We start from the raw sequence: 27,383 nt of genomic DNA, 5'->3' as shown, positions 1-27,383 counted from the left end.
TTTAATTAGTGCTATTATTTTATAGTTATACTGCCACATAATTATAGACTTTAGTAGCCTAGTTTTCACTCTTGCTGCTATGAACAATCAAAACTAGGTTTTAGAAGATATCTGAGTCTATGATAATTGCTTATTGCTGTAGACTGGTCTTATGATAGGTTTGTGCTGCTTATATAACTAGATCTGATGCAAAAGATTCAAAGACTCTTTTATTGATTATTCAAAACCTTGGCCTCTGATCTCTGAGCTTTAATTATAATCATTGTCAATAATGTATAACCTATTCTTATTCTCTAAATGTTTAATATATATTATTACCTTATTCCAACTAGATTTTCAGTTTTTTGAGGGCATAGCCTACCGTGTTTTTAATTTCTTTTAAATGTTCCTTTGTGCATAGAATACAAAGGGTACACTTGTATGTGTCTTCATGTACAGAGTATTTTTGTACTTTTACAAGATTAAGACTCTCTTTTTTTTTAACCTCAAAGGGCTTAACCCAGTATTTCTTACATAGGGCACATATAATATTTATCAAATATTTAATTAAATAACCTTAAAAAGTTCTTTAAAGTAAAGAACAACTAGTATGGGTTAAAATTATAATATAATGACTTCTGTTTTTAGCCAAGATAGAGTAATAGGGGCCAGATTTACCCTCTTGCCTGAAGCAACTAAAAAGCCAGATAAATACATGAAACACTGGTTCTCTTTACATTTAACATAAGGCAGTGAAGGAAAATGATCCTTAAGGAAAAAAACAAATGAGATGAGCCCTACAAGTGCCCTGGCTTACTCCCTGGAGAAAGTTCCAGGATTTGGTGTGAATGGGGGGAAGTACAAGTAGAGCCCAGTAGTCTCTCTGAGTTGAGGAGGTAGAGTTTGGAGTCTGGGAAAGCCAAGATAGCTAGAGTTCTCAGGGCAGAGTATTAGAAAGGAGGGAAATGGACACACAGAATTCTGGAGATCTGCAGAGGGTCCTTTGAGTACTCAGCTGAGTGGTGATCATTACATGCATGTGGGAAAACGACCCAAGACTGAGGAAAGAACTACCTGAAAGGATTCCAGGGAGCAGTGCTTAGACCTCACAGAGGGCTGGATATGATACCTGTTTGCACCAGCGAGAGTAGAAAACAAGACTTGGGTAGTGCTAAGAAGGGTCTTGCCTCAGTAGTAAAGAAAAAGTAACCGTGGACTAAACATGATCTCATCATGGCTAACAAAGCTTAAAAAAGCAAGAACTGAAAGGATCAAACTATTCCCAAATAACTTAACCATCTCCTAAAATAAAGCTCAAGAATATTTATAGGAATATGAAAATATCCAGCACACAAGGTAAAATTCTCAATGTCTGGCATCCAATGAAAAATCATCACCGTGTTTCTAAAAGTTTGTTTTATCTTATCAAAAATCACCAGTCATGGAAAGAGGCAGAAAATTACAAAATGTAACGAGAAAAATCAATAAATTGAAACTGATTTAAAAATGACTTGTGACTTTTTTAGCCTGTGCCCATTGGCATTTCCAGATTATTGGCCTCCCTGATACCCAGTCTGGTATATATGAGGCAAAAAGAAAACCCAGAGAACTCACTGCTGCGTCATTCCTGGGTCCTACCATCCCTAGCTAGTCTACCTCTTTTCACCACCTTTCAGTCTTCTTAGGTGTGTGTTTTTTTTTTTAATCTATGTAATGTCCCAGGTTTTTAGCTGAACTTAGTAGAAGGAATAGGGAAAAGTGTGTCTACTCCGTCTTTCCGAAAGTGAATGCCTCTGAGACTTATATTTTTGGAGTGTAAACAAATGTTCCTTGATGAATCAATTGGGTATCAATATGAAAAACAATGAACTTTGACTTCAGTAATACAATAAAACCAATTCCAGATGGATCAGAGATATGAATATGAAAGGTAAAGCAAAAAGACTTCTAGAAGAAAACAGAAGAATATCTTCATGTCCATGGGATATGCAAAGATTTCTTAAACAGGACACAAAAATCACTGACCATAAATGAAAAGATTGATAGATTGAATTTATTAAAATTAAGAACTCCTGTTGATTAAAGATATCATTAAGGGGGTGGAAAGCAAACCACATATGGGAGAAGTCATTTACAATATGTATATTTGACATAGGATTTGCATCTAGAATAGATAATGGACTCCTACAAATTGATTTTTTAAAAAAAGGACAACCAAATTTAAAAATGGGTAAAAGGCTTGAAGAGCCACTTCAGGAAAGAAGATAACCGCATGGCCAATAGGCATATGAAAAGGTGCTCAAAATCATTAGTTTTCAGGGAAATGTGAATTAAAACCACAGTGTCATACCATTCCATCTCTACCAGATCACTTATAAAAAAATTATAAAAGCATTTTCTTATGACTGAGCTTGTAGAGTAGCAAGAACTTTCATACACTGATGTTGGGAGTGTATATTGGTACAACCACTTGGGAAAACTATTTGGCAGTATCAGTTAAAGTTGAGTAGACACATACATTCTGACTCAGCAGTTTCACTCTAGGTATGTATCCAAGGGAAGTACATATATGCACATACAAGAATGTTTATGGCAGTATTTTTGTAAAAGGTAAAAACTGTAAACAACTCAGCTGTTTAACAGCAGAATGGATTTAATTGTTGAATATTCACTTGACAGAATAATATATAGCAGTGCAAACGAATGAACTGCTGTAAGTATAACAACACTGATAAACTGAACAAACATAATTCTGAGTGAAATAAGCTAGGTACAAAAGAGAGGTATACCCTATATGTTTCCTTTATATAAAGTTTATAAACAGGCAAAACTATAATCTGTAGTGATAGAAGTCAGAAGATTGGTTACCTCGTGGGGTAGTTCCTGGGAGGAAGCATGATGGATGCTTAATCTTAGCTTAAATTCTTCAAGTTCAAGATTTAAGATATGTATACTTTGCTATATGTATATATTATGCTTTAATAAAAAATTAAAACACTAAAAAAGAATCTATTCTGAAGTTATGATTAATAATTTTAAAATTAGTAATATCCATCTTATTTATATATACTTTAGAGTCAAAGCACTTTACACATATATCAATTCTATGATTATAAATATAAAAGTACTTTGTAAGCTCTAAACTGTAATATTATTAGATATAATTTATTTTTAGAACAGTTTTCAATTTTCTAGAGCTGTTTCTGTTTATGGACCACATTGTGGCGCAAAGATTTGTGTAAGCTACCCTTTCATTTGCTATTGTAAAATGACAACTGAAAATCATTATCAAAATTAATGAAAAGAGTGGCTTCATTGATCAGTAAAGTGACATCTGGTCAGTTCTCACAATCAAGCTTTTTTTTTTTTTTTTTGCTAGAAACAAAGTATTAAACTTTTATATAACAAGTATTATTTGTATTAGAGAATAGCCAAGAGAGTTCTGGAAGACTACCATATGCCGTCAGTGGGCGAGTTTTACCCATTGAATTTCTTTGGTTTTTGCCCTTAAGAAGTATTTCTAGATAATTTCTCTCAGGCTGAAAATGACAGATGAGCTAAGCTGTTTCATTATTTTAGGTACTATTAAAGTCTACATGGTTGTATCAAATCTAAATATCTAAAATTATCTACCACCATGTGAAATAGCAATTGTCATTTTAGTCAGGAAAGATAAACGTTCCTTCCTCTTTTTGATATGTAAATATAAATACTGTTTAGGAAAAAAAACACTAGCAATATTTAAAGAGACAATAAACTCAGGCCAGTATGTTTGAGGCTGAATTTCATGCTTTAAAGTAATGGCTCTCATTATGGAGAACAGTATGGAGGTTCCTTCAAAAACTAAAAATAGAACTACCATATGACCCAGAAATCCTGCTACTGGGCATATACCCTGAGAAAACCATAATTCAGAAAGAGTCATGTACCACAATGTTCATTGCAGCTCTATTTACAATAGCCAGGACATGGAAGCAACCTAAGTGTCCATCGACAGATGAATGGATAAAGATATGGCACATATATACAATGGAATATTACTCAGCCATAAAAAGAAACAAAATTGAGTTATTTGTAGTGAGGTGGATGGACCTAGAGTCTGTCCTACAGAGTGAAGTTAAGTCAGAAAAAGAAAAACAAATACCATGTGCTAACATATATATGGAATTAAAAAAAAATGATTCTGAAGAACCTAGGGGCAGGACAGGAATAAAGATGCAGACGTAGAGAATGGACTTGAGGACACGGGGAGGGGGAAGGGTAAGCTGGGACGAAGTGAGAGAGTAGCATGGACTTATATATACTACCAAATGTAAAATAGACAGCTAGTGGGAAGCAGCCACATAGCACAGGGAGATCTGTTCAGTGCTTTGTGACCACCTAGAGGGGTGGGATAGGGAGGGTAAGAGGGAGACACAAGAGAGAGGAGATATGGGGATATATGTATATGTATAGCTGATTTGCTTTGTTATAAAGCAGAAACTAACACACCATTGTAAAGCAATTATACTCCCGTAAAGATGTTAAAAAATAAATAAATAAAATAAAAAAGTAATGGCTCTTAGCCAGAGTCAACTGTGGAGCTTCATAAAAATATGCATTATGTGATCCTACGTACTGAAACCTTTATTCAGTAGGTCTATGCTGGAATCCCAGGCATCTTCATTCAGGAAAAAAAAAACATATTTATATATGCAATTCTGATATTCCTTATTGATTAACACTCTCTTAAGAGGCAGAAGTAATGAACTTGGTCATTTGTTTATTGCCGCTAACAGTAGGCAGATATTTTTGATGTTTGTAAACAATCAGCTTATGTCTAAAAGTATGAGGTTTGCACATTTCTCCTGTTTGTTGTTGATAATCCTTGTGTAGAATAGAAAAGACAAAGTGAGCCTTGTTGATTTCTTCAGTATTGGCTTGAAGGAGGAAAAAAATCAAGTTACATGGGGAATTCCCTGGTGGTCCAGTGGTTGGGACTTCGCGCTCCCGATGTAGGGGCCGCGGGTTCGATCTCTGGTAGAGGAACTAATATCCCAAATGCTGCACGGTGCAGCCCCCAAAAAAAGAAGATTAAAAAAAAATCATGTTACATGAATAGAAGAGAAGAAATTTGATGGGAAATAACTTTAATCACTGAAAATGAATACCCTAAAACATGAAAAGTAGTTTTTATTTGTTCATTTGAAAAATGGTAGTTTAGATGATGATAGGGTAGAAGTTGGAAGAAAGGACATGAGGGAATAGGGTATTTGGGGTCAGAAATAATGTAGAAAAATGACATTTTTAGTTGAGGTGGTAGGACATTTTAGTAATGATAGCAAGGAATAAAGGTAGATTTTTGTTTGTTATTTTCTCTTCCCTCACTAAGATTATGAGTGTAAAAATAAGAATGATGTTTTAGAATTGTTTGAGTAGAATCAATCAAGGTAGATGATTTACTCATTCATTCGTATATTCATTCACTAAACACATTATTGAAGTGCCCGTTATGTGCCACACACAGTAATAATATAATAAATAAAAGAGATGGAGTTTCTACTTCAGTGTTCTTTCTAACTGCATAGACAGGAATGCTGGATAAAGAATTTATCTTTCAGCCAGCTAGTCTCCTGCTCAGGACCCAGCTTTAACCAGTCTTGGCTGTGCTAAGCAAATCATAACCTAATTGGAACATAATTTCTTCTTTGTAAAAACCGAGGGTTACACTGAGTACTTTTACCATTTCTACCTCTAAAACTCTATGCTTTTTTATGTGAACTTTAATCTCCTAAAACTACATTAATTCTATTCATACCATTCTTCCCTTGCCATCTTTATATCTGTTTTCTTTTACTTTCCTTTTTTGCACATAACATCTGTGGCTTGGTACTGATTCCATTGGTTATTTATGTATTTACTTGCAGTCTACCTCACTGGACTGTGAATGTTTGAAAACAGAGATAGATACAGGTCACTTTAGTGTCTGCACTTATGCACACAAAATGAATTAGTGGTGATTAAATTATGTTTTTCTTCTTTTAGAAAATAAACTCCTGAGGTACCTTGTAATCCAAGGTCTGTGCAATTAGAAGTAACATTGAAGTTAAGAACTCTATTTTATTTACTTTATTATTTTGCCTGGCACATAATGAACAGTTAAATAATATGCTTTATGAATGAATGAGCAAATCATCATTTATTAACTGTCTTTTCAAGTTCAAAATGAAAATAATATGCATAAAGTAATATAACATTAATCCTATTTATTGGGACGTCCCTGGTGGCTAAGAGGTTAAGAATCCGCCTGCCAATGCAGGAGACACGGGTTCAAGCCCTGGTCCAGGAAGATCCCACATGCCGTGGAGCAACTAAGATCCCACATGTGCGCCACAACTACTGAGCCTGCACTCGAGAGCCCGCGAGCCACAACTGTGAAGCCCGCGCGCCTAGAGCCCGTGCTCCGCAACAAGAGAAGCCACCCCAACGAGAAGCCCGCGCACCGCAATGAGGGGGAGCCCCCGCTCGCCGCAACTATGAGAAAGCCTACGCACAGCAACAATAAAAAAAAACCCAACGCAGCCAAAAGAAAAAAAAAGTCCTATTTATTTCTTTTCATTGATTATTACATACATTGATAAGTACATCATTAGTTTATTAAATATATGATTATATAAGATGGTTGACTGTTAAGCAATGGAACAGATCTCTGTTCAGTATTGGTTTTGGAAACATTAAGCTAAATTATAAGTATGTATACATTATATTGTATATACTATAAAGTTTTAAAATAAATGTATGTTGAGATGCTTCTACTGCTTATATTCCAGAAATGAACTTATTTTACTAATGCTACAATTAAATGTGAGTCTAGTAAGGGTAGAAAATTACAGGACACTGGATCCCCCTTCTCTTTTTAGCAAGCAAGCAGTTACCATAATTTAAGTCCATTAGAGTGGAAGGTCCATGGCACAGATTGTCTGTTTTATGACTGATGTATCCCCCGGAACTAAGAGAGTGCTTGGCTTACATCAGGCAGTCAGTAGATATTTGTTGAGTGAATGAATAAAAGAATGAGAATATTTATTGACTGTGCTTCATTCTCTAGCGGGTACAGTGTTGTCACCACTGATATGTTATTTATTACCTCTTTTATTTATTAGCAGTGTTTCTGAAATAATATGAAAATTAGAAATTTTCCTGAAGCTTATTTCATAACTTAAAATCATGACCCAGTAACTTTTTAGTATTTTGATAACCTCATCAGCAAACATTGAGTGCCTATTGTAAGTATGGTACTGCCAAACTTTAGTCATTCAAATAAGACATACCACAGTTTCTGCCCTTGAAGAGTTTTCAACTAATTGGAGAGATAGAAAATAGACATAAAGATGATACATAGCAATATGAGGGTGTCAAAGTTACCATACATATGAGAAATTAAAGTTATATTCAATGAAAAGTTTGATATTAAGTTTATGTGCATTATTATTCAACTTTTTAAAAATGCATAGAAAAATAGGGAAGGGAAACATAAATATTCTAGTGTTTTGGGTGGTGAGATCATGGGAAAATTTATTTTTATTTCATACATATCTGTATTTTTACAAGCAAACAATAACTTTAAATAAATTAATAATTTTCTACCCCAGTTCTAGGATAGGATTTGTATTAAAAAGAAAAGTAAAGCAGTCTATGTGCCCAGCATCATCAATCGCTAGGTCCCTCTCCTGTTTATACATTCACTAGGATGCCCCATAGGTACCTCAGCCTCATCATTTAAAACGGAATTGTCTTCCCAGATTTACTCTTACTCCTAAACTCTCTATCATGGGAAACTGCACCACCTTCCATTAATTTTCTCGTGCCAGAATTCCTGTGTGCTGTTTGGAACTATTTCTCTCCCTCTCTCTCTCTCTCTCTCTCTCCACTCTCTCTCTCTCTCTCTCTCTCTCTCTCTCTCTCTTGTCTCACTCTCTCCATCCCCCTCTCCCCCTCTCCCCCTCTCCCCCCTTCCTCTCTCCCTCTCCCCCTCTCTCCCTCTCCCCCTCTCTCCCTCTCTCCCTCTCTCCCTCTCCCTCCCTTCGTTCCTCCCTCCCTCCCTCCCTTTGCCGCTAGTCATCCAATTCAGTTCATCAGTTTTCTGAGCACCTTTAAATTCGTATCCTATTTGTCATTCTCACTGCAGCTGCCTTGGTTCAGGACCTCATTATTTCTGACTTAGAGGATTGTAAAAAAACTTACTCTTTGCCACCTCTAGGACCTAGTCTATTTTGCATATACCTGGGAGGATGATCATCCTCAAATATACGTCTGAGCTTATCATGTCTTTGCTTGAAACACTCAAAAGCTCCCTATGTGCTGAGGGATAAAATCTTTATTGCTTAGAATGATTATACAAGGCCTTTCATGATCTAGCCCCTCCATGTCTTTGGGAGCCTCATCTCATGTTACTCCTCCATGTAACTACTGTATTCTAATTTAACTGAATTACTTGAAAAACCGAAGTAACCAAAATACAAATACTCTGTTCAGATTTGCTTTTAAGTTTCCCCTCCTTCTTCACAAATATGTTTGTCAAATACCCATTTCAGTGTTCAGGATTGACCTCAGGTGTCACATACCCTGTGCAGCCTTCTCTGATCCTTTACGGATAGTGTTAAGGATTCCCTCTTCTCCACTTGCATAACATCCCATATTTCTATTAAAGCACATATTGCATTTTTTTAAATTGAAGTGTAGTTGATATACAGTGTTGTGCCAATCTCTGCTGTACAGCAAAGTGACTCAGTTATACACATAAAGACATTCTTTTCCATTATAGTTTATCACAGGATATTGAATATAGTTCCCTGTGCTATACAGTAGGACCTTGTTTATCCATTCTAAATGTAATAGTTTGCATCTGCAAATCGCAAACTCCCAGTCCATCCCTCTCCCTCCTCCCTCCCCCTTGGCAACCACAAGTCTGTTCTCTATGTCTACTATGAGTCTGTTTCTGTTTTGTAGATAGGTTCATTTGTGCCATATTTTAGATTCTACATATAAGTGATCTCATATGGTATTTGTCTTTCTCTTTCTGACCTCACTTAGTATGATAATCTCTAGTTGCATCCATGTTGCGCAAATGGCATTATTTTGTTCTTTTTTATGGCTGAGTAGTATTCCATTGTATATATGTACCACATCTTTATCCATTCATCTGTTGGTGGACATTTAGGTTGTTTCCGTGTTTTGGCTATTGTGAATAGTGCTGCTCTGAACATAGGGGTGCATGTATCTTTTTGAATTATAGTTTTGTCCAGGTGTATTCCCAGGAGTGGGATTGCTGGATCATATGGTAATTCTATTTTTAGTTTTCTGAGAAACCTCCATACTGTTTTCCTTAGTGGCTGTACCAACTTACATTCCCACCAACAGTGTAGGAGGGTTCCCTTTTCTCCACACCTTCTCCAGAATTTGTTATTAGACTTTTTAATGATGGCTATTCTGACTGGTGTGAGGGTGGTACCTCACTGTAGTTTTGATTTGCACTTCTGTAATAATTAGTGATGTTGAGCATCTTTTCATGTGCCTCTTGGCCATCTGTATGTCTTCTTTGGAGAAATGTCTATTAAGGTCTTCTGCCCATTTTTGGACTGGGTTATTTGTTTTTTTGTTGTTGAGTTGTATGAGCTGTTTGTATATTTTGGAGATTAAGCCCTTGTCTGTCACATCATTTGCAAATATTTTCTCCCATCTATAGCATATTGCATTATTTTAAACTTCACTAATTTTATTTTCTCTCAACTGTGAACTTCATGAGTGATTTTCTCTTATATTGTGTCTTTAGTCCAGTACAGGAGCGAAATAAATGTTGAATGAATGTTTAAATTAATTGTTGTTCTATCAGGTTGAGGGTGTTACTGAAGAGGGGATGGCATAGCTAAAAATACTGAGCCTGTGAGTGGCATATAAGGTGTCAAACAAGTGAGTATGACCAGGAGAAGATAACTTGTGATATATTTTGTAACCCAGACTACCTTTCTCTACCAGAATATTTGGTTTTGTTTGTTTGATTGATTTTAGGCAGAAATGGTAGCAAAAGTGAGAAAGAGAGGCCAATTTATAACAGTTGTGAGACAGCAACAGTCAGCTCTACCCACCACCAGAACCTCCCATCAAGCCTCTTAGATAGCCTCAACCACCAGAGGGCAGACAGCAGAAGCAAGAAAAACTAGAATCCTGCAGCCTGTGGGACAAAAACCACATTCACAGAAAGATAGACAAGATGAAAAGGCAGAGGGCTATATACCAGATGAAGGAACAAGAAAAAACCCCAGAAAAACAACTAAATGGAGATAGGCAACCTTCCAGAAAAAGAATTCAGAATAATGATAGTGAAGATGATCCAGGACCTCGGAATAAGAATGGAGGCAAAGATTGAGAAGATGCAAGAAATGATTAACATTTCTTTAATTAATCTTTAATCCTAGAAGAATTAAAGAACAAACAAACAGAGATGACCAATATAATAACTGAAATGAAAACTACACTAGAAGGAATCAATAGCAGAATAACTGAGGCAGAAGAACGGATAAGTGACTTGGAAGACAGAATGGTGGAATTCACTGCTGCGGAACAGAATAAAGAAAAAAGAATGAAAAGAAATGAAGACAGCCTAAGAGACCTGTGGGACAGCATTAAACGCAACAACATTCGCATTATAGGGGTCCCAGAAGGAGAAGAGAAAGAGAAAGGACCAGAGAAAATATTTGAAGAGATTATAGTCAAAAACTTCCCTAACATGGGAAAGGAAATAGCCACCCAAGTCCAGGAAGCGCAGAGAGTCCCATACAGGATAAACCCAAGGAGAAACACGCCGAGGCACATAGTAATCAAATTGGCAAAAATGAAAGACAAAGAAAAATTATTGAAAGCAGCAAGGGAAAAACAACAAATAACATACAAGGGAACTCCCATAAGGTTAACAGCTGATTTCTCAGCAGAAACTCTACAAGCCAGAAGGGAGTGGCATGATATACTTAAAGTGATGAAAGAGAAGAACCTACAACCAAGATTACTCTACCCGGCAAGGATCTCATTTAGATTTGATGGAGAAATCAAAAGCTTTACAGACAAGCAAAAGCTAAGAGAATTCAGCACCACCAAACCAGCTCTACAACAAATGCTAAAGGAACTTCTCTAAGTGGGAAACACAAGAGAAGAAAAGGACCTACAAAAACAAACCCAAAACAATTAAGAAAATGGTCATAGGAACATACATATCGATAATTACCTTAAACGTGAATGGATTAAATGCTCCAACCCAAAGACACAGGCTCGCTGAATGGATACAAAAACAAGACCCATATATATGCTGTCTACAAGAGACCCACTTCAGACCTAGGGACACATACAGACTGAAAGTGAGGGGATGGAAAAAGATATTCCATGCAAATGGAAATCAAAAGAAAGCTGGAGTAGCTATACTCATATCAGATAAAATAGACTTTAAAATAAAGAATGTTACAAGAGATAAGGAAGGACACTACATAATGATCAAGGGATCAATCCAAGAAGAAGATATAACAATTATAAATATATATGCACCCAACATAGGAGCACCTCAATGCATAAGACAACTGCTAACAGCTATAAAAGAGGAAATTGACAGTAACACAATAATAGTGGGGGACTTTAACACCTCACTTACACCAATGGACAGATCATCCAAAATGAAAATAAATAAGGAAACAGAAGCTTTAAATGACACAATAGACCAGATAGATTTAATTGATATTTATAGGACATTCCATCCAAAAACAGCAGGTTACACTTTCTTCTCAAGTGCGCACAGAACATTCTCCAGGATAGATCACATCTTGGGTCACAAATCAAGCCTCAGTAAATTTAAGAAAATTGAAATCATATCAAGCATCTTTTCTGACCACAACACTATGAGATTAGAAATGAATTACAGGGAAAAAAACGTAAAAAACACAAACACATGGAGGCTAAACAATACATTACTAAATAACCAAGAGATCACTGAAGAAATCAAAGAGGAAATAAAAATATACCTAGAGACAAATGACAATGAAAACACGATGACCCAAAACCTATGGGATGCAGCAAAAGCAGTTCTAAGAGGGAAGTTTATAGCTATACAAGCCTACCTAAAGAAACAAGAAAAATCTCAAGTAAACAATCTAACCTTACACCTAAAGAAACTAGAGAAAGAAGAACAAACAAAACCCAAAGTTAGCAGAAGGAAAGAAATCATAAAGATCAGAGCGGAAGTAAATGAAATAGAAACAAAGAAAACAATAGAAAAGATCAATAAAACTAAAAGCTGGTTCTTTGAGAAGATAAACAAAATTGATAAGCCATTAGCCAGACTCATCAAGAAAAAGAGGGAGAGGACTCAAATCAATAAAATCAGAAATGAAAAAGGAGAAGTTACAACAGACACCGCAGAAATACAAAGCATCCTAAGAGACTACTACAAGCAACTCTATGCCAATAAAATGGACAACCTGGAAGAAATGGACAAATTCTTAGAAAGGTTTAACCTCCCAAGACTGTACCAGGAAGAAATAGAAAATATGAACAGACCAATCACAAGTAATGAAATTGAAACTGTGATTAAAAATCTTCCAACAAACAAAAGTCCAGGACCAGATGGCTTCACAGGTGAATTCTATCAAACATTTAGAGAAGAGCTAACACCCATCCTTCTCAAACTCTTCCAAAAAATTGCAGAGGAAGAACACTCCCAAACTCATTCTATGAGGCCACCATCACCCTGATACCAAAACCAGACAAAGATACTACAAAAAAAGAAAATTACAGAACAATATCATTGATGAATATAGATGCAAAAATCCTCAACAGAATACTAGCAAACAGAATCCAACAACACATTAAAAGGATCATACACCATCATGAAGTGGGATTTATCCCAGGAATGCAAGGATTCTTCAATATACGCAAATCAATCAATGTGATACACCATATTAACAAATTGAAGAATAAAAACCATATGATCATCTCAATAGATGCAGAAAAAGCTTTTGACAGAATTCAACACCCATTGATGATAAAAACTCTCCAGAAAGTGGGCATAGAGGGAACCTACCTCAACATAATAAAGGCCATATACGACAAACCCACAGCAAACATCATTCTCAATGGTGAAAAACTGAATACGTTTCCTCTAAGATCAGGAAGAAGACAAGGATGTCCACTCTCTCCACTGTTATTCAACATAGTTTTGGACGTCCTAGCCACGGCAATCAGAGAAGAAAAAGAAATAAAAGGAATACAAATTGGAAAAGAAGAAGTAAAACTACCACTGTTTGCAGATGACATGATACTATACATAGAAAATCCTAAAGATGCCACCAGAAAACTACTAGAGCTAATCAATGAATTTGGTAAAGTTGCAGGATACAAAATTAATGCACAGAAATCTCTTGCATTCCTATACACTAATGATGAAAAATGTGAAAGAGAAATTAAGGAAACACTGCCATTTACCATTGCAACAAAAAGAATAAAATACCTAGGAATAAACCTACCTAGGGAGACAAAAGACCTGTATGCAGAAAACTATAAGACACTGATGAAAGAAATTAAAGGTGATGCCAACAGATGGAGAGATATATCATGTTCTTGGGTTGGAAGAATCAATATTGTGAAAATGAGTATACTACCCAAAGCAATCTACAGATTCAATGCAATCCCTATCAAATTACCAACGGCATTTTTTACAGAACTAGAACAAAAAATCTTAAAATTTGTATGGAGACACGAAAGACCCTGAATAGCCAAAGCAGTCTTGAGGGAAAAAAACAGAGCTGGAGGAATCAGACTCCCTGACTTCAGACTATACTACAAAGCTACAGTAATCAAGACAATATGGTACTGGCACAAAAACAGAAATATAGCTCAATGGAACAGGATAGAAAGTCCAGAGATAAACCCACACACCTGTGGTGAACTAATCTATGACAAAGGAGGCAAGGATATACAATGGAAAAAAGACAGTGTCTTCAATAAGTGGTGCTGGGAAAACTGGACAGCTACATGTAAAAGAATGAAATTAGAACACTCCCTAACACCATACACAAAAATAAACTCAAAATGGATTAGAGACCTGAATGTAAGACTGGACACTATAAAACTCTTAGAGGAAAACATAGGAAGAACACTCTTTGACATAAATCACAGCACGATCTTTTTTGATCCACGTCCTAGAGTAATGGAAATAAGACAAAAATAAACAAATGGGACCTAATGAAACTTAAAAGCTTTTGTGCAGTAAAGGAAACTATAAACAAGACGAAAAGACAATCCTCAGAATGGGAGAAAATATTTGCAAACGAATCAGTGGACAAAGGATTAATCTCCAAAGTATATAAACAGCTCATGCAGCTCAATAGTAAAAAAACAAACACCCCAATCCAAAAATGGGCAGAGACCTAAATAGACATTTCTCCAAAGAAGACATACAGATGGCCAAGAAGCACATGAAAAGCTGCTCAACATCACTAATTATTAGAGAAATGCAGATCAAAACTACAATGAGGTATCACCTCACACCATTTAGAATGGGCATCATCAGAAAATCTACAAACAACAAATGCTGGAGAGTGTGTGGAGAAAAGGGAACCCTCTTGCACTGTTGGTGGGAATGTGAATTGATACAGCCGCTATGGAGAACAGTATGGAGGTTCCTTAAAAAACTAAAAATAGAATTACCATATGACCCAGCAATCCCACTACTGGGCATATACTCAGAGAAAACCATATTTCAAAAAGACACATGTACCCCAATGTTCATTGCAGTGCTATTTACAATAGCCAGGACATGGAAGCAACCTAAATGCCCATCGACAGACGAATGGATAAAGAAGATGTGGTACATATATACAATGGAATATTACTCGGCCATAAAAAGGAGCGAAATTGGGTCAGTTGTAGAGACGTGGATGGATCTAGAGACTGTCATACAGAGTGAAGTAAGTCAGAAAGAGAAAAACAAATATCGTATATTAACGCATATATGTGGAACCTAGAAAAATGGTACAGATGAACCAGTTTGCTGGGCAGAAATTGAGACGCAGATGTAGAGAGTAAACGTATGGATACCAAGGGGGGAAAATGGTGGGGGGTGAGGGGTGGTGGTGTGATGAATTGGGTGATTGGGATTGACATATATGTATGTCAGTATGACTAATATGTATAAAATGGATAACTAATGAGAACCTGCTGTATAAAAAAAATAAAAAATACAATAAATTTTTAAAAATAGATAAAGTTGAACACTGAGCAATATGATTACAGCCCTGTCCAACACCTTCATTGCAGCTTTGTGAGATCCTAAGCAAAGTACCCAGTTAAGCCATGCCTAAACTCCTGGTCCACAGAAAATATGAGATAACAAATGTTGGGTTATGCAGGTTTTTTGTTAACAATCTTATTCACATGTAATACAACTCGCCCATTTAAAGTATACAGTTGAAAGGTTTTTATTCTCTTCACAGCATTGTGAAACTGTTACCACAATCAATTTTGTAATATTTTCACTACTCCCAAAAGAAAGCCCATATTTTTTAGCTGTCACCCACCTTTCTTCTATTCCCCCAGCCCTAGGCTACCACTAACCTACTTTCTTTCTCTATAAATTTGTCTGTTCTAGACATTTCATATAAATGGAATTATACAAAGTTGAGCACTGAGGGTTGAACATAATATTCCTTTTTGCTAAACTGTAAGTTCCTCTAGGTAAGGAAATAAAAAATAATAATAATAAATAAAATGTACAGATTCAGTGGTGTTTAGTTATTTGTATTTATAGAGTTGTGTAGCCATTGCCATAATCTAATTTTGGAATTTTTACCACCCCAAAAAGAAACCTTGTAACCATTCTCTCTCTTTAAAAAAAAAAAAAAAAATCTAGTAGATTCTTTTAAAATCTAGTAGGTTTTTTAAAAAAAATGTAGTAGAGGTTACAGTTTTGTTTTCTAAGGAAGTCTTTTCTCAGGAAACTGCCTTTCCATTACAGATTTCCCATTCTCTTTCTTCATATTCTTTGTTTATAAATCTAGAATTTCATTCCTCCCTTATCTATTTAACTGATTTAAAAGATAACACAAGAAAAATAGATATGGCAACTTAACATGAGGGAGGACTATTTGTTGTTTTCATGGATTTAAAGGACCTATGCTCTTGTTTAGGAGTTCTCTCATGGGCTAGTGGAGTCTGTATAAGTGTTTAATTTGGATTGAATTTAGGACTAAAGGACAATAGTACTAACAGCATAATTTATATCCCTTTAATCTTTTTATGTTTTATGGGAAGCAGGCTTGAGAGTAAGACCAATGTATGTGGTCGTGGTGTACAGTTATATCTTGGAGGGAATCTCTTTGAGATAATGGGGTAAAAGAAGAGTTTCAGTGAGGATTTAAGTCTTAGAGAAGTTGTTTAAAGTAGCAGAGCCAATACAGTTCTGTCTGAAGTCAGAGCCTGTGATGGTAAGGACTGTATTACCTGTTGTTTTCCTTGGATAGATAGGAAGAAACTTCTGACTTCTCTAATTTCCAAATACTTGAGTCAGTTAATCAGAAAATACCCTTTGGTGAAGGAATGAATCCATGCTTCCTACACCTTCCACTTGACTTGCTTATTTCTTTGGTTTGGGGGTAGGCTATAGGGAAGATTGAGATATAACAAGTTCTATATTTAGTTACTTCCCAATGTATTTTTATTGACATTGCTTTTATACCTCTAATTTAGACTCTATGTCCTTCTTTGGGAAAGTGAAATGTGGTTAGTGATGGGGCTTTTACGAGGTTAAGTTTTTTTTCCCTTGACATAAATGCATTTTGATAGATCCTTTCTCTTTTTATCTAAGCTAATTTTTATTTTCATATTTCCTTTTTGTTTATTTGCCTACACCCCCCCCAAAAAAAGGTCTTGAATATGCTTTTCTTTTATGTATAAGGGTCTCGTTTTCAACATGTATTGAGAAAAATAATTGTATTAAAATCTATGTTTGATGATGTGGCATTTCTGTTTTAATTAGGTTCTCCGTACTATCCCCCCTATATTATTTGAAAGATGGAAGTAATCTACTTAAGTTTTTTAGCAACATTTTAACAAGCTGAAAAATTTTAGTCAGGGCATATTATATTCAGACAGATGTAAAATTTGCTAAATGCTTTGAAGATGAAAATTTCAAGTGTTAGGTAATAGTTTTTTGAAAGAAAAATTTTTAAATGGATTCTTTACTGTGAACGAAGATCATTTAATACTACAAATTCTAATTTTAGCTTTCCTTCATGATATTCTTTCTTATTCCTATCCACATGAAAGTCAGGATACATATTTTAACTGGGAGGATCAAAGTACTTATGAATTCAGTAATCAGTTAACTAACAGTATTGTTTGCTACCAAGGATAAAATGTCTTACAGTGCTACCTTTATTTTTTTAATCACTTAGTACAAATAGTTAATAATCTTCTTTAATTGTTGGAATGTTGCTTTTCTTAGAATACTAGGCAAGTCCCTTAAACTCTGTGCCTCAATTCTTTAGAAAATAAACATATGATTCTAACTGGTCTCTTGAAGTTTCTTCCAACATTGATTCTACTACCTTTAGTGGATATCTTGATAATTATTTCTGTCCAAAAACCATATAATAATAACTATAAAATAATTTTTAAATAGTAGATGTAAATTTGATTTTATGGACAATTAGAATATTATAAAATATATTAAAAAGATACAGTACTCTTTAATCTGGGTTAGAAAAGTAATCATAATCTAATATAGGCACTTATGCTTTCTGATTTAAGAGTATCCTATACTTGTGCCTTTCTAGAGTTGGAGATACCTCAGAGTAAGAAGTAGTTCCTTGAGCCATAAGATTCCTCTTTTTATCTTCTTTAGGAGGGAAAAATGCATTATGATAGCAAATTAAAATATTTGATAAAGGTGCTGAGTAAAAGAGCAGTAGACTAGTGGTCTAATTGGAGAAGCCAATTTAAAGCTGATATACACTAGTATATGCCATCTCATATGTAAAGGATGATAAGTTACCCTCTTTTTCTTTTTTTTCAAAGGAAGATATTGGAGCATCTTGGGTTATTTGACATCTCTTCTGTCTAGTTTTATACAGTTTTAAAATTTTAATAACTTTTTCTGTAGATCATTGTAAGCATGAGGGATAAAGCCAAGAAGAAAACAGGGGTTAGAATGAATGGAAAATTCATTATTCAGTTCAATAAAAGTATATAATAAAAGAAAAATATTTGCTAATAACTTTTACAACAGTAGTTATATGAAGTTTAGTGTGTGTGTATGAATAATATAGTTATTCTTAAGAGTGAAAAGACATTAATTTTGTGCTCATAATTAGGTTATTGACTTATACTCTTTCTAAAAAAAGTTTTTTCCCTTTCGCCCAACAGAATCTGTCTATGATCTTCTCCCAAAGGAGTTACAGTTACCTCCATCTAGAGAACCATCTGTAGCATCAATGAGTCAGACAAGTGGTGGTGAGGCAGGCTCGCCTCCTCCAGCTGTAGTTGCTGCTGGTATGCATTTCATTTTACTTTAAAAAAAAAAAAAGTATTATCTGGTCAACATGAACAGTGCTGGCAAAATTCATATCAAAGAGTGTGATTTGAGGGTTTGTTTTAGGAGGTTTTAAACTACATACTTTTAACATTAAAAACTTTCAATACAATATTCTTGATACAACTGTTATTTCTTAAAATTTCACATTGGCACATCTATTAGTGCCATCTCCCAGAATGGACCTTATCTTCAACTATGGGAACAAGTTTAAAGTTCTTTTGTTGACTGCACATAAAAAGGTTATTAAATACCAAGCTATGGATAGAAAATTATATTTGAGTCTCTATAAAACAATTATTTTAAAAAATTTGCTCAAAGGGGAAAATGTTTTATTTTGTATAATCTGAAAAAAGGACTCAAGCACGCAATGTCTTTTCTGTTTGTAGCATGTTACTATAACCTTTTCCCTACATTTAAAAACATATGTGACTTTATACTTATTTTAAATTCAGTTGAAAGTAAATGGAAGATTTGAATGTAATATTTATATAAAGACATTTTCTTATATCAGTGAAAAAGTATGGAAAGTAATGTTTGAAATTTATCAAGTTTATTTTTAATCAGCTCTCAAATCATACACTTTATATAAAATTGGTTCAAATTTTGATTGAATTAAAAGATTGACGGACAAGCTAATTGAAAAATGTCTTGATCAGTGATAAATTAATAAGAATGCTTTCAGTAATATTAGATTGCCCAACTGTATTTCTTTTTTTAGTTGGGTTTATAGACTACTAAGTGTGTTTGGTGTTTTAAAAAAGTTAGAAAATTATATATATACTCTGAAGTTTCATCTGTCCTACTAATTAGAGGTTTCTTGCCTAATATGATACCTCTCATCTTTTAAAATGGTACTTAAAATCCATCAGAACATTGTTTTCAGTAAATTCTTTTTGTTTCAAAAAGAACAGTGAAGCGGAAGGTTGTGATTTAAATGAGGATATTGGTACTATAGTAGAACTTTGGGTACTTTTCTTATTTGCATTAACCTAAGTCCAATTAACCTTGTGTACCAATCTTTCCCCTGAGCCGTATAGTGCAATGTGCAGCCTTCCTGGTTGAGGGCAGGAAAACTTTAAACATGGCCAAGAAACTTACCAGCCCTGCTCACTGTTCATGTGTTGCCAGACATTTTCTAACAGATTCTGTGGATTTAATTGTGAACATTTTAGTAATTGAATTGTTAAGATGACCTGGTTTCACTTTATATGCACTGAATATTTTTTCTGGAATTTAAATATTTAATCCAGTTTTAAAATAGTTATCAGATAATAAAATATATATTTTTTAATTTTAATGAAATATTTCACTTTAAATCCACAGGTAGAAATTGACTAACTGATTTCTTTTGTATCTTTTGAGATTTTTTTAAAGACATGTTGAATCTGTATAGAACTAAAAGTCTGTTTCTTCTGTGCTTTTTAACATCTGTTGACAGTAGATCCAGTTCCTTTTAAAAGCTGAAAAAATGTTAGCTAGGTTTGGAAAAAGAACGACACTTCCTTTGAAATAATACCAAACTCAATTTTAGAAGTTTTTATATATAAATATTGAAAGTTTTTGAATTTGAGTCACTAATGGAATGTTGAAGGTCCCTCCTTCCCTCTCTCCCTCCCTCCATAATCCTCTCCAGATAAATTAGAATGAAGGCCTTGAGTTGAAAAATCATGAAAATAAGAATTAACCAAAGGAAGTATTCTGAAGTAATGAATTCTTATTAGATCAAGAAGTTATTGACATTGTAAAGATTGTGAAGAGAGTAAGGAGGTGACCTTGATAATTTTCATATATTCACACACAGAAAGTTTCTATGATCTAAAACCAAGTCATTTGTAATTTTTTTTACACGTTTACTTTTAACCAACCTAGTCTTATTCTAGAATTCTAATGTCTTATTGGTAGAATAGAGTCTTTGTCATGTAACGTTACAGGTAAGAGAGTTTAAATTGCCGAATAGTTATAGTAGGGATATCAGTTAGTATGTATAATTAGAGTTGCTTTTCTTATTTGACATATTAATGTCCTTAGTGACATAGATGTCAAAGAGAGATTTGGAGTAAATTACAAGTTACTCAGTGTTTCCTGGCCAAAAGACTAGATGTTTAGGGAAAGATACATTAATTTAGAGTTCTTTGATTTTTTTTTTTAATCTATAGCATTTGCTGTTTAAATATGAATTGCATAAAAATGATGACTCTTGATGTAGTTAATTCTTCAGAGTTTTGAAGGAGCCGGATTGGCTGCTATCAGGTATGAGGGCCTGGTGGGAACAGACTTCTAGTTCTGCCATAAAGGTTTGTGTTTCACAAATTCTAAATCAATTTAAATTTTAAAATTTAGAGGCTGGGCATATAGGTGTTCATGTACATTTTAAATTATTTAATTATTAAAAATGTGTTTCTCAGATTCGCCAATCTAGATTTTTTTCCCTTTATGTATTACTGAAGGAATGAGTAAACATGATGCTGCTAATCCACAATCCAGAATACTGGGTAAAAAGAATGTCTCTTAAACCTTTTTTCTGCCTCTACAATAATCACACTTTTACATACTCTCATTAATAACACCTTTTATCTGGTAAGACCCAGGGTTGGGAATGGGGGAAAGAGGTTTACTTCCTCACAACTCCTCCCCTCTCCATAGGGCCAAATGTCACAATCTGGGAGGCGTAGTTGAAAATCAACAGTCTGAAATCTGTACTCTTCCCCATTTTTAAAAGACATCTGTTTTTGTCCCACAAGAAAGTTTCTTAGGAGTTTGAGGTTCAATATGTAAATGAATAAAAGTTTTAGAAGTACAGACTTTCTGAAGAATATTGTAGGTTCTTAGTAATTAAGACAGAGACCGTTTTCCTAACACAAAAAAGTTATCCAGGGACTTCCCTGGTGGTCCAGTGGTTAAGACTCTGCGCTCCCAATGCAGGGAGCCCGGGGTTCGATTCCTGGTGGGAGAACTAAGATCGCACATGCTACAACTAAGGCCACGTGCTACAACTACTGAGCCCGCACACTCTAGAGTCCACTCACTGCAACTAGAGAAGCCAGTGCGCCACAACGAAGACCCAAATAAATAAATAAATAAATATTTTTAAAAATTATCACTTATTAAAAAAAAAGTTATCTACATGAATTGATAACAAATTCTGGCAAAATAAGGAGTTGACCAAGAAGAAATGAAAGTTGTGAAAGTATTCTTTTTGTTTGTTTCTTTAATCCTACAGTATAGGTTGGAAGGAACTAAAATATAAGTATTATTAAGGAGAACTAAAACAAACAGTTACACTAGAATTTTGGATTTTTGAAAAGAGATATGGCAGATATTTTTCTTAAATACCAGCTTTATTGAGGTATAATTCACATACCAATCAAGTATTTTTAAAAATCTGCTTATATGTTTACAGTTTTATCCTTAGATTGTCTTAATTTATTTAAAATAGGGAGTCTTTCACAGAAGTGAACAATAAACTTTAATCTTCATTTTAAGAAATCAAATTATTTTCTTGTTCTATCCTAAATTCTATTTGTTTGTCCTCATCTTGGGATGTAGCATCATGTTTATTAGTTTATATCAAAATATTTTGCTAAGGTAATTATTTCAGGTTTCTTTAAAATTTTTTAATTCTAATTCTTGAAATAAACAATGAATTAATCAAACCATAGGTTTTATAATTCAGCCAGAGAATCTTAGGAATAACTAGTTAGTAATTCTTTTGTTGTTTGTTTTCATAAAGTTGTTATTTTACTTTCAGGAATTATATATTAGTCCTGTTCAGGAATAATATAATCTCAGTACATGAATACTTGGTAGCAGATTTTAACATGTATGGGTATATACACTAATAAAGCACATACAAAAGTTTTTAAAGGCTGTAATTAAAGTTAATAATTTTACATCAAGTGATCCATATAATAAACTTTTCTGTTGGAAGAGACTTATTAAATAGTGCTTTGAATTTTATGCTTACAGCAAGTACCTAACAGGTATTTTCTATACTGAAAGAACTTAACTGTGTGCTATTTACACTATAGGAGAGGACACTAGAGAACTAAATAATGTCCTATAATCAAAGAACAGCTATGCTTTAATTTATTGGGTTGGCCAAAAAGTTCATTCGGGGTTTTCATAGGATGTTACAGAAAAACCCGAATGAACTTTTTGGCCATCCCAATACTTCAGACACCTTAATCACCTAAATTAAAATCATAGGAATTTGTAGACCATCCGTAACAACAAAACTATACAAAAACTGAGTTGAAGAAAATATAAGCTATCATTTTTGAGTTCCTACTATGTGATAGGAATTGTACTAGACAATTTACATATCATCATATCTCAATCCTTCCAGGCACAAGATACCTCTCTTCTTTCCCACTAAGGTCTAAGTTCTTTTCTCCTTGCCATTATACTTTAGGGAATTTAGCATAATGTTCTGTCATTTCAATTAGGGAAACACAAGATCCTGGACTAGGCAGTGTGTAGGATATTGAGTTGAAAAAGCCATACCCCTTCTTCTCTTCTGCAAGTTTCAGGATCTACAAGATAGGAATATTATTTCTAGAAGAATATAAATTTTTTATAAAAGTTATTTACAGCAACAGAGTACTTAGCCCATTGAATTTATTGTAACTTGTTTACTAGTGTTAGAAGATATTTGCAGTTATGTAATTCTTATTTTCTTGAGTTGACTAAATTTAAGGAGCAAATTTGCCTTTGACTGCTCTCCTGGGTTAACTAGGTTAACATATTTCAGAATTTTGGCCATTTATGTAGTATATATTCCGAAGATTAAACCCAAAGCCCATTAACAGGAAAAGTAATTCACCTATGTAACCTACATATTGATGTTGTGAGCTGAAGTGTGAATTGATCTTGGTTCTTCCATATGGTCATTCCTACTTTTCCTGGAAAACTGGACCACTTCCAGAAGGAAGTCAGATCCTAGCTACAAACATGTTGCCAAGTAAGCAACATGTTTAAAAACTCTACTCCTCATTCTGACTTTTAAAATTACATAGTAAATCTAAATACATACATTTATACATATAGAAATATGTGTGTATGTATATATGTATAGATGTATACTACTAACATCTGCGTTATTAGAATGGAAAGCATCAGCAAACTTGGGCCATGATGGTTAATTCAGAAACAATTACCAATTCAGAAGACTATCCATATTATAAATTTTCACTGACAAAGTACGCATGGCCTATTAATGGTTTATTCCCTAAATGTTTACCTTTTTTGGTCCTCTTACTAATTTTTAGCAACTTTTATAAATATTGTGATTTTTTTCATTTTCTGGTAGAATAAGCAGATTTTTATATTACCCTAGTCTATAGAATAGCATTTTAAAACTGCACACAGATTCTCAGCCATTCATAGACAAATTACATACATCAGATAGACACAATTTCTTTTTTTGTGTATGTGTTTTGTAGAATTTCACATTAAGAAATTAATGCATAGAAGTGGGCTTACTTTTTTTATGCTACCAATAAGATTGATAATAAGCAAAAAGTATTGCCATACGAATTGTTTTATAATAATTAGTTGTATAAATAATAGTAATAAAGTTGTATAAAAACACTCCAGCTGGGACTGGAGTGAGGGGAATTGATTAGGGTAGGATACAACAAAAGACTTCACCTGTTTCTGTGACATTATTTCTCTTTTCCCATATGTGAAATATAATAAAATTAGCATGAGCTTTGGAATCATAAAGACCTAATTTGAATCTGATTGCTATCATATCATTTCTATCATATAGACAGAATCTTGTGGAAGTTCAGTAAATTTCTCGTATTACCCCTGTAAGTAGACAGTAACAACAACTTTTTCTTAAGGTTATTATGAAGGTAAATATGTAAAATACTTAATACTGCCTGATAATCAGTATTCTTTCGGTAAACATTGACCTCCCTCCCACATGGATTTCTCCTTTCATTTGTTAGTAAGGTTTTAAAAAATAGATCTTATTTTTATAAAAACAAGTTTTTTAGCTTTATTTTGCTTCTTTCTTTCCATTCTCAGTCTGTTTTTTACCTCATTTTGAAGTTTTGCATATCAGACAACACATGGGCCATGGGATTTCCTTTCTGACTTACTCTTTAATGTTGACACTCTCTCACTAGGAGCCCTTGTAAATAAAAGAAGCATTGCTAGAGGATGATGAATCATAGGGAGAACAGACACTTCCCAAAGGGATGATTCTGTAAAGTTGACTGATTAAGTATTCTTCCTAGAATTCTCTTCCCACTTTTTAAAAAATGAAATGATAAAGTTGCGTGATCAATTATCAGAACTTCTAGTAGAGCAATTTATGACTTCTGTTTTTTGTCTAGACATTTTATCTACATTTGGGTCTAATGTACACTGTTATCCAGATCCAGTTGTAAAACCATTCTGAATTATTATATCAGAAGATTTTAATGATACAAATACTATTTTCCCTTTTTTGGTCACCTCTAAAAAAGAAGAAATATGAAGACATTGGACTAGAGCTGGCAGGAATGCCTTTATTATTTAATCTAAACTATTTTAAAATGTATTATATGATAAAGCATTGAAGTGACCTTCAAGTAGCATCCCTCAGAACTGTTTTTTCTCTCCAGTTCTTAAGTTAATGTGGTGGTAATCTCTCTTTTTGTCTTAAAGTAAACATTACCTTTCAAGTAGTATAATTGCTGTCTTTTTGTTAAAAAAACCCTGTTCTTCCTGGGATCTTTGACAACAATAAATGTAGTCATCAGCTAATATAGTTATTCCCTTTTTTGTTTAAGTAATTTGAGAGTGAGGATTCTTTCTGGGTTTTTTAGTCTCTTCACCCAGTATCTGTGACTGATGCTACCCTGTAGTACTTAAATCACTGGATCATAGAAAGCATCTTTCTCTTCCAAGAGGAAAGGATTTAAAAAACAAATTGTGTAATATGTACCTAGTACCTATTTTACACTGTGATTAAATACTTAGGGTTGAATAGGACAAAATATATATTTAAAACATTGCTCTCACTGACAGGACACTTACAAATTTTGTAAGCATTTTATTTTTCAGGAAACATTCTTTAATAAATACTCTGTGAATGTTTATTAATGACACTCAGACAAGGTAAAAATAATTATTTTAGGAGAATTTAGATTAAAAGCGGGAGAGTAATTATTGTGTAGTATTAGATCTATGACTGGCAGTTTGATGGACTGGAGGAGAGAAAGATGGTCTCTAGTAAATCAGTAACAACCCTTTCAGCTTCAGCAATAGTGCTAATTATTTTTTTTTAATAGAGTCTCTAGGATCAAACGTTTTATGCACAGTAACATATCTAATTTGAAAGTGTAAATTAGGACTTCCCTGGCAGTCCAGTTGTTAAGATGCCTCACTTCCAATGCAGGGGCAAGAGTTTGATCCCTGGTCAGGGAACTAAGATCCCATGCTGTGTGGCATGGCCAAAAATTTAAAAAAAATTTTAAAAAGTGTAAATTAGTAACTTTTTTGGAGGGGGTGGGATGTGGAAGTGTTTGGAAGTTGGCCTGAGAAATGAAACTACTCTTTTGCTGGTAAAATGTAGATATTTTTTACTGCTTGAGTGTATTGGTCAGAACATATCGTCTTACACTCTTTAAGGGAATTTGGGTAAGGACACAGTTTAAAAACACCTAGAGAGAACATTCTGGCTTATGGATTAGATTGCATTAGTAAGCAGGAGAACAAATTGGTGAATATGAGTTAACAAAAATTTTGAATAAGAAATTTACCCACATGCATTTATTTGGATGTTAATAATTTAATTTTTTAAAGTTTGTTTTAAAACGTTGCTTATTGTAGCATGTAAACTTATGTTGGGTGGGAAAAGTACAAATGGGAAATTGGAACTGTTTTAAACATGTAAATTAAATGATCGACCCTACAATTTTTGTTTTTTGGTTTTTTTGTTTTGTTTTTATTTTTGTTTTTTGGTAAAGTAATCTGGATTGCTTATTTTATATGCTGGGATGCTAGTTGTTTTTTCTATTAATACACTTAACTTGCATTCTAGCTTCGCCATTCAGAGACAGGCATCGTGTGGTGGGTTGTGTGACAGTGTCTGTCAATAGTGAAGACAAATAGTGCCAGAGACATTTAACCCATCCAATCTCACCCAGGGTATAGGTCGGTCTCGTTTTCAGACTTCTTCTTAAGTCTTTTTTCTTTCTTTCTTTCTTCCTTCCTTCCTTTCTTTTTTTGTTTCTAAATAGTGGATTGATACTGATTGAAACTAAAACTTTTTTGTAAAGTTTTAAACTTTACATTAATATTATAAGAAGAAGAAGAAGAAAAGTAGAAAACGAAGGTTGGCATGTAAGGTGTTGACAAAGCAGGTTTGCAGCCACTTTGTGTGTTCTAGATTTTTCAATCCCTTGGCAACGTGAACGTTGGCCTTATAATTTTTTTCTCTCAACATCTTCCTTCTTTGATCTGAAAATATGTTCTTGTATCTGGTGACTTTTATCAGACAAATGTTTAGATTTGAAGTCATTGTTACCAGTAAGAAAAATGGAAATACTTAAAAAGAATTACTGAGGCTGAACAGTAAGGGTTTTAGACTAGAAATTGTTTCCAAATGATCTGTGTTGATTTTTATTATTATTTTCTGAACAGTCAGTAGTTTACTCCCTCTCCGTTCCACTATTGGTTCACTTAGCACACTTGCAAATTTTTACAGCTTTTTTAAGGTAACTCAACTGATTTTGCACTTATGTTGAGAAGTTATAAAATATAAGTGCATATTTAAATGCTAGGGACCACATTTTTATCTTGG

At 34.1% G+C, this 27,383-nt stretch overlaps 1 protein-coding gene across 11 annotated transcripts in view; it reads left to right on the top strand.

Annotated features, from left to right (window-relative positions):
• The window catches only part of NFAT5 (nuclear factor of activated T cells 5), a gene marked incomplete at its 5' end in the record, with an annotated part of 207,370 nt that overhangs the window by 128,450 nt on the left and 51,537 nt on the right, over window positions 1-27,383 (top strand). For 9 of the 11 annotated variants that reach the window (XM_082369762.1, XM_082369758.1, XM_082369767.1 and 6 more), the window contains one exon: window positions 18,418-18,543. In XM_082369762.1, coding sequence (XP_082225888.1) covers window positions 18,418-18,543 — 126 coding nt within the window. Of the gene's footprint in view, window positions 1-18,417; window positions 18,544-20,820; window positions 20,881-26,621; window positions 26,735-27,383 lie in introns of those variants that run through there. The other 2 variants (XM_082369760.1, XM_082369759.1) reach the window with 2 other exon arrangements.

The sequence above is a fragment of the Balaenoptera borealis genome, assembly GCF_965194805.1.
Source record: "Balaenoptera borealis genome assembly, chromosome: 19".
Lineage (NCBI taxonomy): Eukaryota > Metazoa > Chordata > Mammalia > Artiodactyla > Balaenopteridae > Balaenoptera > Balaenoptera borealis.
Note: the sequence above shows the minus strand (reverse complement) of the source record. Positions and strands in the feature narration are given on the sequence as shown.